The 12259-nt window shown below is 43.3% G+C and overlaps 1 protein-coding gene across 4 annotated transcripts in view; it reads left to right on the forward strand.

Moving 5' to 3' along the window:
* Positions 1–12259, forward strand: part of wdr59 (WD repeat domain 59) — a 115369-nt gene that overhangs the window by 23156 nt on the left and 79954 nt on the right. For all 4 annotated transcript variants that reach the window (XM_068049673.1, XM_068049674.1, XM_068049675.1 and 1 more), the window contains exons 2-3: positions 5342–5391; positions 6910–7045. In XM_068049673.1, the coding sequence (XP_067905774.1) occupies positions 5342–5391; positions 6910–7045 (186 nt within the window). The remainder of the gene's footprint in view (positions 1–5341; positions 5392–6909; positions 7046–12259) is intronic.

The following is a 12259-nucleotide window of genomic DNA, read 5'->3' on the forward strand; positions in this document are numbered from 1 at the left end:
AGGTGCTTTCATCCTCACTCCTCCTGTTTTTAACTCTTTCATTGTACTTAGGCCTGCTTCTAGTACCTGGATTATTTCTAAATCTTGTAATCATTGAGCCTTCCATTCTTTGTGTCACCACAGAATACCCTGCTTGTTCTACCAGGACTGCAGGAAATGACTGTTTCCCCAGGAATTATTTTTAAGACCATGGACATTTGATCCAACAGGGAGTCTTTGCCCAAGAACCAAACCCCAATTAGAACCAGGAGCCTGTCCATATGCAACACCCTAGCACAATCTAGCAATTTAAATGCTAGCACTGAACCAGGGATCTCCAAATTGAATTTCCCCAATCTTCTATACAGTCTGTTAAAGTCCATGATATATTCCTCCATTGAATAACCATCTGTTTTCAGAAATCTATCAAAGCCTGATTATGCCTCATATGTATTTAATAGGTCATCTTGTAAATTTCATCAGTATCTAACTGACGAGCATCCAGTTTCGAAAACACTTTACATCTGATTTTACTCTTGGTACACAGTGACAATGCCAAGGCCATACCTTGTTTTCTTTTTGGTAGAGATGTAACCCATGTCCACTTCATTCTTCCACTGGTCATATGGTTCAGACTCTGAAAATACTGGAGGGTAATCATACCCTGACAATTTGCACTTGCTTTCTGCCATATTTTTCACAGTAGCCCATGAGATTTTTTGTTTTCTATTCAAAATGTTTTTCCTGTTTTCCAACCTTCAGCTTTAGGCAACCATCCTCTGCTACCATGTTAAATTCCAGAAAGCTTGTTGTAGAAAGATAATGCTGGAGCCTATATTTGTTCAGTTTCACACTTATTGTGTAGAGTAAAAGGATTATAAACAAATAGCTCCTCACTTAAAACCTCTACCAGTCCCAGTGAGTGTCTGCTTATAAGTGCTCAACTAAAACCGCAATTAATACCTTTCACCTGCATATAATCAAACCATTGACGCACAATTAATAGAATAACATCGGGCAGTATCCTGCACTTATATCCTGGGGCTGAGGTGATTATTTTAAAATATTCTTTCATGGGATGTGGGCATCAATGGCAAGTCCAGCATTTATTGCCCATCCCTAATTGCCCTTGAACTGGACCATTTAAGAGTCAACCACATGTAGGCTAGACTGGGTATGGACAGCAGATTTCCTTCCCTAAAAGACATTAGTGAACCAGATGGCTTTTTACAACAATCGACAATGGTATGATTCATGGTCACCATTAGACCAGCTTTTTTTAAATTCCAGTTTTGTTAATTAGATAGAGAGTGTCATAGAGAGATACAGTACTGAAACAGGCCCTTCGGCCCACCGAGTCTGTGCTGACCATCAACCACCCATTTATACTAATCCTACATTAATTCCATATTCCCTACCACATCCCCACAATTCTCCTACCACCTACCTACACTAGGGGCAATTTACAATGGCCAATTTACCTATCAACCTGCAAGTCTTTGGCTGTGGGAGGAAACCGGAGCACCCGGCGGAAACCCACGCGGTCACAGGGAGAACTTGTAAACTCCGCGCAGGCAGTACCCAGAACCGAACCCGAGTCGCTGGAGCTGTGAGGCTGCGGTGCTAACCACTGTGCTGCCCTTGAATTCAAATTTCAGCATTTGCCATGTGGGATTCTAACCCATGTCCCCAGAGCTTTAGCCTGGGCTCTGAATTACTATTCCAGTGACACTACCACTACACCACCCTCTGGTTGGTTTCCAACAACCACAACCATCTTTCTTTGCAATAGGTATGACTCCAACCAATGGAGATTTTTTGCACTGATTCCCATTGACTTCAATTTTGCTCGAGCTCCTTGATGGCACACGTAGTCAAATGCTGCCATGATGTCAAGGGCAGTCGCTCTCTCGCCTCACCTCTGGAATTCAGCTCTTTTGTCCAAGTTTGGACCAAGGCTGTAATGAGATCTGGAGCCAAGTGGCGCTGGCAGAACCCAAACTAAAGCATCTGTGAGCAGGTTAATGCTAAGTAAGTGCTGTCATTGACATCTTCAATCACTTTGCTGATGATTGGGAGTAGACTGGGGCAGTAATTGGCCTGATTAAATTTGTCCTGCTTTTTGTGGGCAGGACATACCTGGGCAAATTTCCACATTGTTGGGTATTTGCCAGTGTTGTAGCTGTACTGGAAGAGCTTGCCAGGGGTGCAGCTAGATCTAGAGCCAGGATGTTGGCAGGGTTTGTAGCCTTTGCTGTATTCAATGCCTTCAGCTGTTTGTTGATATTGCTTGGAGTGAAATGGAATTGGCTGAAGGTTGGCATCTGTGATGTTGGGGACCTCTGGAGGAGGTCGAGGTGGATCATTCACTCGGCACTTAAGAACATACGAGTTAGGAGCAGGAGTAGGCTACTCTGCCCCTTTGAGCCTGCTCTGCCATTTAATAAAATCATGGCTGATCTGATTGTGGCCTCGACTCCACTTTGCTGTCTACCCCTGATATCCTTTGACTCCCTTGATAGTCAAGAATTTATCTACCTCTGCCTTAAAAACACTCAATGACCCTGCCTCCACCACGCTCTGGTGAAGAGAGTTCCAAAGACTCAACCCTCTGAGAGAAAAAATTTCTCCTAATCTCTGTCTTAAATGGGCAACAATGTCCTGTACACAAAAAGCAGGACAAGTCCAACCCGGCCAGTTACTGCCCCATCAGCCTACTCAATCATCAGTAAAGTGATGGAAGCTGTCATCAACAGTGCCATCAAGCGGCACTTGCTTAGCAATAACCTACTCAGTGATGCTCAGTTTGGATTCCGCCAGGGCCACTTAGCTCCTGACTTCATTACAGCCTTGGTTCAAACATGGACAAAAGGGCTGAACTTAAGAGGTGAGGTGAGAGTGACTGCCCTTGACATCAAGGCAACATTTGACCGAGTGTGGCATCAAGGAGCCCTAGCAAAACTGAGGACAATGGGAATCAGGGGACAAACTCTCCGCTGGTTGTAATCGTACTTAGTGGAAAGGAAGATTGTTGTGATTGTTGGAGGTCAATCATCTGAGCTCCAGGACATCATTGCAGCAGTTCCTCAGAGTAGTGCCTTAGGCCCAACCATCTTCAGCTGCTTCATCAATGACCTTCCTTCAATCATAAGGTCAGAAGTGGGGATGTTCGCTGATGATTGCACAATGTTCAGCACCATTCGCAACTCCTCAGATACTGAAGCAGTCCGTGTAGAAATGCAGTAAGACCTGGACAATATCCAGGCTTGGGCTGATAAGTGGCAAGTAACATTCGCGCCACATAAGTGCCAAGTAATGACCATCTCGAACAAGAGAGAATCTAACCATCTCCCCTTGACATTCAATGGCAGCATGATCGCTGAATCCTCCACTATCAACATCCTAGGGGCTACAATTGACCAGCAACTGAACTGGATTAGCCATATAAATACTGTGGCTACAAGAGCAGGTCAGAGGCTTGGAATCCTGCGGCGAGTGACTCACCACCTGACTCCCCAAAGCCTGTCCACCATCTACAAGGCACAAGTCAGGAGTGTGATGGAATACTCTCCACTCGCCTGGATGGGTGCAGCTCCAACTACACTCAAGAAGCTTGATACCATCTAGGACAAAGCAGCCCGCTTGATTGGCACCCCATCTACAACCATTCACTGCCTTCACCACCGACGACAGTGGCAGCAGTGTGTACCATCTACAAGATGCAGTGCAGCAATGCACCAAGGCTTCTTGGACAGCACTTTCCAAACCCGCGACCTCTATCAACTAGAAGGACAAGGGCAGCAAATGCATGAGAACACCATCACCTGCAAGATCCCCTCCAAGTCACACACCATCCTGACTTGGAACTATATCGCCATTCCTTCACTGTCGCTGGGTCAAAATCCTGGAACTCCCTTCCTAACAGCACTGTGGGTGTACCTACCTCCCATGGACTGCAGCAGTTCAAGAAGGCAGCTCACCACCACCTTCTCAAGGGTAATTAGGGATGGGTAATAAATGCTGGCCTAGCCAGCGACGTCCACATCCCATGAATGAATTTAAAAAAAAACTCTTATTTTTCAACTGTGTCCCCTAGTTCTCATCTCTCCCACAAGGGGAAACATCCTTTCAACATCTACCTTGTCAAGTCCCCTCAGAATCTTGCATGCTTCAACTGGCTGAAGATGGTTGCAAATGTTTCAGCCTTGACTTTTGCACTGATGTGCTGGACTCCCCCATTATTGAGGATGGGGATGTTTGTGGAGCCGCCTCCTGCAGTTAGTTGTTTAACTGTCCACCACCATTCGCTGCTGGTTGTGGCAGAATTTTGATCTGATCCATTGGTTATGGGATTACTTTGCTCTGGCTATCGTATGGTGCTTTGTATGCAAGTCGTCCTGTGTTGAAGCTTCACCAGGTTGCCACCTCATTTTTAGGTATGCCGAGTGCTGCTCATGGCATGCTCTCCTGCACTCCTTGTTGAACCTGGATTGGTCTCCTGGCTTGATGGTAATGGTAGAGTGAGGGATATGCCAGACCATGAGTTTACAAATTGTGGTTGAATACAATTCTGCTGCTGCTGATGGCCCTCAGTGCCTCATGGATGTCCAGCTGCTAGATCTGTTCTGAATCTATCCCACCTTTCAAGGTGGTAGTGCCACACAACACAGTGGCGGATGTCCTCAGTGTGAAGGCGAGAATTGGTCTCCACAAGGGCTGTGCAGTGGTCACTCCTAACAATACTGTCATGGACAGGTGCATCTGCAGCTGTTAGCTTGGTGAGGGTGAAGCCAACTAGGTTTTTCCCTCTTGTTGGTTCTCTTACCACCTGCCATAAGTCCAGTCTATCAGATATGTTTGTCAGGATGTTGCAGATGTTAAGGTTGCAAATGAGAGTCACAACCACGTTTAAAGAGTTGGGGCAAGAGGACAATTCTTGGATGTGGACCTGACAATAGAGGGGACGTTAATCCATAACAACAAAGGTGTGAACTGGGGCCATATCTCCTTCAGTCCCTTCTTCAAATATAGTGCACCATTATTTGTAACCATTGCATAAGTCCTTCATATTAATCAGAATGATAGTTAGCAGCAGATTTATTGCAGAACCACATGCATCATTTTAAAGTTGCTAAAGCTAGATATTTGGGTGTTTGCAGCCTTCTGTGTGGTGGTATTTGTGCTGCTCATTTGCTGGATCAGCTGTTGAGCTCCTTTTGGAATTGTGCAAAGTTACAGTCCACAAAGATGAAACAACTTCAACAACAAGTTAATCAATTGCTTCTGTATTTGTGTAGTGCAGTGAGGTTTTTTGATGCACATCTGTTTAAAATGTTAATTTGTGATTTATTTTTGATATTAGGCAACTGCGATGTCTGTGAATTGCCATGGCCAGCTTGCAGTGCTCTCTGGGTAAGCAGACTTCCAGGGATGGGTCGTAATTGAGTAAACCAGGTGTTGTTTTCCAGCCATAAACATATCCTTAGCCTTGTTATCTACCAGCCTATTTTCTATGATGGGAAGTGTACAGAAGCACATGACCCTGCATCATCCTGTTGATTATAGGCCTGCTGATGTTCCTGTCACAATTTATTTTTATAGTTGATCCAAACCTTCAATCTTGTATAAATTAGGAAATGGGGATGGAGGCTCTAGTTCGGCTGTGCCTATCCTCCGAACATTGAAACAAAAGTTTTATGTTTAATGCATTTCTTAATTTTTGCTTTGGGTAATATATGCTGTATAATTCAGTAGCTTTATGAAGCACAAAGCCTTTTTTTTCACTCTTTCATGGGATGTGGGTGTCACTGCCCAGCTCTAATTACCCTTGAGAAGGTGGTGGTAAGCTGCCTTTTTGAACCGCTGCAGTCCGTGTGGTGTAGGTATACCAACAGTGCTGTCAGGTAGGGAGTTCCAGGATTTTGACCCAGCGAGGGATTGTTTACATCTGACTGAAAAGGATATTGATAATTGAGTGTCTTATTTCAGGATACAGTCAGTACCATCACTGATGTTTTGCAGTCTTCTAGCTGCTTTATTTATTCATGAAAACTGCCAGATAGAGACGACTGTGGAGGAGTTATTTCCCAGCTTGGGTCCCTCTGGTGTGGTATCCAGCCCATTTCCTCATTTTATTATCGAGTGTACACATAATCAGTGTCATTGTGTTGTATGAGGCAAGATTTATTACAGTCCCTCACTGTCTGTACATGTGGGAGTTGATGTAGATTTTTACTGATTTATTTTTAGTGTTCTAAGGTTGGGAATGGCACTTATATACTGAAAGTACCCCGGTGTTCAATCAATCCTATTTGATTTCTCTACTACGTGCCTCAGCCAACCTTATGCCCTGTCTGATTATGATCAAAAATTGAGTGCCAAGCTGTACTGAATTTTGAGCAGCTGTGTGCCCTGGTTCTGTGCTGAATAAGAGTTGCCCCAGACTTATTTCATCCAGTTGTGCTCAGGTGGGCGACTCACAGCAGTCCTTGTTGCTATTGCCACTCTGAAGCAATCATGAGGAGGTGAGTAACACTCCTATTCATTTTCTGACTCTTGTTGGGAACTGCTCTACGTATGTCAGGCACTTCAGCACAGGACAACACAGCAATGTGTGGGAAATGAGGAGGACAAGACCGCGCCCCTAAAATCTGCAGTGAATACAGGAGGTGGCCGTTGGTGCCGGAAATTTTAAACATTTTCAAACTAGTTTCCAAATAGAGTGTTTTCTGTATTTTCAGTCACTCTGCCTGCATGCAGTTGTGCTCATTAAAGTACCTTGGGAACAGTTTTTCATTATGGGTGTGTGTGTGGGTGTAGGGGTGTGTGTGTGTGTGGTGGAGAAAGCTGTCTTTTTCTGATAATCCAGCTCCCTCACACTGTCACTCAGGAACCCCTGTCCTTGTCACTACCAATATTTATTTCTTACAGGCGTCGTTTCTTGTATGTTATAAATTTGGATGCTCCTTCAGAAGTACCGAGAAAGATTGCAAGGCAAAGCAAATGGGACATTGGGGCGGTGCAGTGGAACCCACATGAGACCTCCTCCCACTATTTTGCAGCCTCAGTAAGTATTAAATTTGGTTTAACTCATTGGGAATCCTGGCATGTGAGAGTAAAGATAAAGGTATTACAAACTGCCTTCATCTTTATTACTGAGATTAAAAAAAACTATACATGTTGGAAGTCTCAAATACATAATGTTGGAAATGTGAAGCGGGTTGATCAGATTCTGAGAAAGACTGTTTGGCAATGTAGTATATAGTGCTGAGGATAGACTTCAGGATGACAGACAGGATGCAGATGGAGTTCAGTGTAGAGAAGTATGAAGTGTTTCACTTGAGGACTAATATGGGAAGACAGTATACTATAAATGGCATGATTTTGAAAAATGTTTATGAGCAGAGAGACCTTGGTGACGCCATAGACAAATCATGAAAGGTGACAGAACAAGTGACAGAACCATAAAAAAATTACGGCACAGAAGGAGGCCATTCAGCCTGTCGTGTCCGTGCCGGCCGAAAAAACTAGCCGTCCAATCTAATCCCACTTTCCAGCACCTGGTCCATAGCCTTGCCGGTTACAGCAATTCAGGTGCGTGTCTTTTAAAAGAATTGAGGGTTTCTGCCTCCACCACCATTCCTGGCAGTGAATTCCAGACACCCACCACCTTCTGGATAAAAAAGTTTTTCCTCATTTTCCCCTCTAATCCTTCTGGCAATCACCTTCAATTTGTGCCCCCTGGTAATTGATCTCTACGCTTGGGGAAACAGGTCCTTCCTGTCTACTCTATCTTGCCCCCTCATAATTTTGTACACCTCTGTTAAGTCACCCCTCAGCCTCCTCTGTTCTAAGGAAAACAACCTTAGTCTATCCAGTCTTTCTTCATAGCTGCAACTTTCGAGCCCTGGCAACACTCTTGTTAAGATGGTTAAAAAGCATATGAGTTACCTGGGTTTATAAATAGAGGCATAGAATATAAAAGTAAATAGATCATGCCAGAGCTTTAGAAATCACTCTTTAGGCTTCAGCTGGAGTATTGTGGACAATTTTGGGCTCCACAGTTCAGAAAATATGTAAAAGCCTTGGAGTACAGAGGAGGTTTACCAGGAATGAGGAAAGGTTAGAAAAATTAGGACTGTTCTCCTTGGAAAAGGTAAGGTTAAGAGGTAACCTAGTAGAGGTTTTCAAGATGAGTTGCTTTATGAAAAACTATTCCTTCTGGCGAGTGGGTCAATAACCAGAAGTCATTGGCAAAAGATCAAGAGAGGAGATGAGGCAAAATTTTTTCACAGTTGTTTGGAGCTGGAATGTTGTACCTGTAAAGGTAATGGAAATTGATTCCATAAATAATTTTTAAAGGGATTTGCACAGATAATTTAAGATGAGGAACTTTGTGGGTGGGGATAAGGGGAAGATGGGCCTAAGCATTACAGCTTTTTTCAAAGAGCTAGCACAGACAGAATGGACTGAATATCTGCCTTCTGTGCTATATGTTACTGTGATTCTATGTTTAGGGAGTGACCCTTCATCAGTTTTGGTATTTGAGAGTTCAGGCATTGGACTAGTCTGTAAAATAACACAATTTATTACAGTTATTATTGGTCAGATTGGTATTAATCTAGTGCCTACTGTCTGTAAATCTCAGTAACAGGGAATAAAATATATTTAAAAAGAAAAGATAATTTTTTTGATGGGTTGACAAGCAGTGGTAATCCAGAGGTGATGGAAGTCCAGGTAAAGAGACAAAACTGTCCTTAGGTGATTATGCAGTATACTGATGTTTTCACTTCAGGACTTGTCTTTTGCCCTTAATGTTGGGGTGTGGAATTATTCCTGCAGCATGAGGTATTGTTGAAATGTGTTGGACAATAGTCCAAACACAACTCTGATCTTGCCTCATTCATTTGAGCTACTTGAGAGTGCTGTACTTATACCAATCTGCCAGTTGTACTGCCCCATTCTGGGATCAGATTTATAATGTAACTCCTTTTGGTATAAATGTACCCCCTAGCATTTGTAAGTAAAACAAGCAAACAAGTAGTATTTTCAGATTAAATGTCAGTATCTCAAGTTAAACACTTTGGCCCTGATATTTGCAGGGAGGGAAGGGTTGGGGTGACTTACAGTGGCCAGGAAGCACAGATGCCCTGCTGAATGTAACAGCAGGAACTAATTTATTTAGTTTTTTTGTCCTTTCCTGGCAGCTGGTCACTTTGAGGGGCTGTTCAACTGTGAGGCAGGTAGGCCTGCGGTGGAAGGCTGTAGCTGGAGCCCTGAGAAGGGGAAGGGATAAATCATGGGGTGAGGGAGAGAATTTGTGAGTGAAGGGAGGAAAAATTATGGGTGAGGAAGGGGTAAACTGCGGGGTGAGAGGATGAATGTAGGGAGAGATTATGGATCGGGATGGAGGGATGCTGAAGTTCTGTGATGGATTGATCACAGTAGGTTAGCTTGGGGGACTGGGGCAAGCATGCCTGCTCCTCCAAGCCCAAATTTCCAAGCAATCAGATCACTCGTGGACAGGTCCGGTCTGGTCACTGAGATGAGCCCCTTCCAGCTGTGCTGGAGACACTAATACCACTTGTCACCTTCCTTCAGCTGCTCTGTTTCCTGAGCCCTTGGAAACTTAACCCGTAGCCATTAAATCCACATGGCTGCTAAATACTGAGGCATGCTTCCTCATTTAAATATTATAATTCCTGACTCGCATACTTGAGAGCTGGTTACTCGCCTGACTCGAGGACGTTGGTATGATTCTTGATAAATAGTGTGCGTCTTTTTTCACGAAAAAGAGGGATGATGCAGACATTGCAATCAGGTAGAAGGTGTGTGAAATATTAGATGAAATTAACATCGTGTGAGCGGAAGTAGTAAGTGGTTTAAAATCTTTGAAAGTGGATAAATCCCTAGGCCCAAGCGAAATGTATCATGGACTATTAAGGGAAGGAAGAGAAGAAATAGTGGAGGCTCTGACCATCATTTTCCAATTCTTTCTGGCTACAAGTGTGGTGCCAGAGGACCGGAGGACAGCTAACTTTGTACCGTTGTTTAAAAAGGGAGAAAGGGATAGACTAAGTAATTACCAGGCCAGTCAGCCGCGGTGATGGGAAAATTATTGGAAAAAATTCTGAGGGACAGGATAAATCTTCATTTAGAAAGGCACTAATTAATCAAAGACCATCAGCACTGATTTGTTCAGGGAAGGTCATGTCTGACAGACATGATTGAATTTTTTGTTGAAGTAACAAGGAGGGTTAATGAGAGTAATGCATTTGATATAGTCTATATGGACTTTAACAAGGCTTTTAATAAGTTCCCACATGGCAGACTGGTCATGAAGGTAAAAGCCTGTGGAATCCAAGGCGTAGTGGCAATTTGGATCCAAAGTTGGCTCAGAGGCAGGAAGCAAAGGGTAATAGTCGTTGTGACTGGAAGGCTGTTTCCAGTGGGGTTCCACAGTGCTCAGTATGAGGTCCCTTGCTTTAGTGGTATATATCAATGATTTGGACTTGAATGTAGGGGATATGATTAAGAAGTTTGCAGGCAATAAAAAAATTGGCAACGTGGTTGATAAGAAGAAAGCTGTAGACTGCAGGAAGATAGGGTGGAACAGTTGCAAATGGAGATCATTTGGAAGAAGTGTAAGGTAATGCATTTGGGGAAGGCTTACCAGGCATGGGAATACACCATAAATGGTAGGATTCTGAGAAGTGCAGAGAGACCTTGAAGGTGGCTGGATAGATAAAGGTGGTCAAGAAGGCATAAGGGATACTTGCCTTTATTAGCTGAGGCGTAGAATATGAGAGCAGGGAGGTTATCTGGAACTGTATAGAACACTAGTTAGGCCACAGCTGGAGTACTGCATGCAGTTCTGGTCACTACACGACAGGAAAGATGTGATTGTACTAGAGAGAGTAGCAGGAGATTTACAAGTATGTTGCCTGGACTAGAGAATTTCAGTTTTGAGGAAAGATTGGATAGATCATAAGATCATAAATAGGAGTAGGAGTAGGTCATGTGGCCCCTCAGATCATGGCTGAGGTGATAATGGCATTAACTCCATTTTCCTGCTGGTTCCCCATAACCCTTGACTCCCTTGTAGATCAAAAAATCTGTCCAACTCAACCTTGAATGTATTCAATGACCTAGCCTCCACTGCTCTCTGGGGAAGAGAATTCCAAAGATTAATGACCCTCTAATAGAAGAAATTCTTCCTTTTCTCTATCTTAAATGGGAGACCCCTTATTTTTAAACTGTTTTAGATTCCCCCACAAGGGTAAACATCCTCTCAGCATTAACCCTTTCAAGCCCCCTCAGAACCTTATATGTTTCAATAAGATCACCTTTCATTATTCTAAACTCCAATGAGTATAGGCCCAATTTCATCAACCTTTCCTCATAAGACAACCCTTTCATCCCAGGAATCAGCCTCGTGAATCTTCTCTGAATTGCTTCCAATTAAAGTATATCCCTCCTTAAGTAAGGAAAGCAAATCTATACACAGTACTCTAGGTGGGTCTCACCAATACCCTGTACACTTTTCACAAGACTTCCCTACTTTTATACCCCATCTCCTTTGCAATAAAGGCCAACATTCCATTTGCCTTCCAAATTACTTGCAGTACCTACATGCTAAATTTTTGTGATTCACGTACAAGGATACCCTGATCCCTCTGCACCACAGTATTCTGCAGTCTCTCTCCATTTAAATAATATTCTGCTTTTCTATTCTTCCCATCAAAGTGGACAACCTCACATTTTGCCACATTATACTCCATCTGCCAAATGTTTGCCCAATCACTTAACCCATCTATATCCCTTGGCAGACTCTTTGTGTCCTGCTGACAACTTGTTTTCCTATCTATCTTGGTATCGTCAGCAAATTTGGCTACAGTACACTAGGTCCCTTCATCCAAATTGCTCTTATAGATTGTAAGTAGTTGAGGTCCCAGCACTGGTCCATGTAGCACTCCATTTGTTACAGTTTGCCAACCTAAAAATGCCCCATTTATCCTGACTCTGTTTCCTGTTAATTAGCCAGTCCTCTATTCATACTACTATTAGCCCCAACACATGAGCTCTTGTCTAATAACCTTTTATATGGCACCTTATTGAATGCCTTTTGGAAATCCAAATACACTACATCTGCTGATTTCCCCTTTATGCACCCTGCTTGTTACATCCTCAAAAAACTCTAATAAATTTGTCAAACATGATTTCCCTTTCATACAATCAGGCAGAGTCAACAAGATTTTATGATTATTTTCTAAATGTCCTG

The sequence above is a fragment of the Heterodontus francisci genome, chromosome 17, assembly GCF_036365525.1.
Source record: "Heterodontus francisci isolate sHetFra1 chromosome 17, sHetFra1.hap1, whole genome shotgun sequence".
In the NCBI taxonomy this organism is placed as follows: Eukaryota; Metazoa; Chordata; class Chondrichthyes; order Heterodontiformes; family Heterodontidae; genus Heterodontus; species Heterodontus francisci.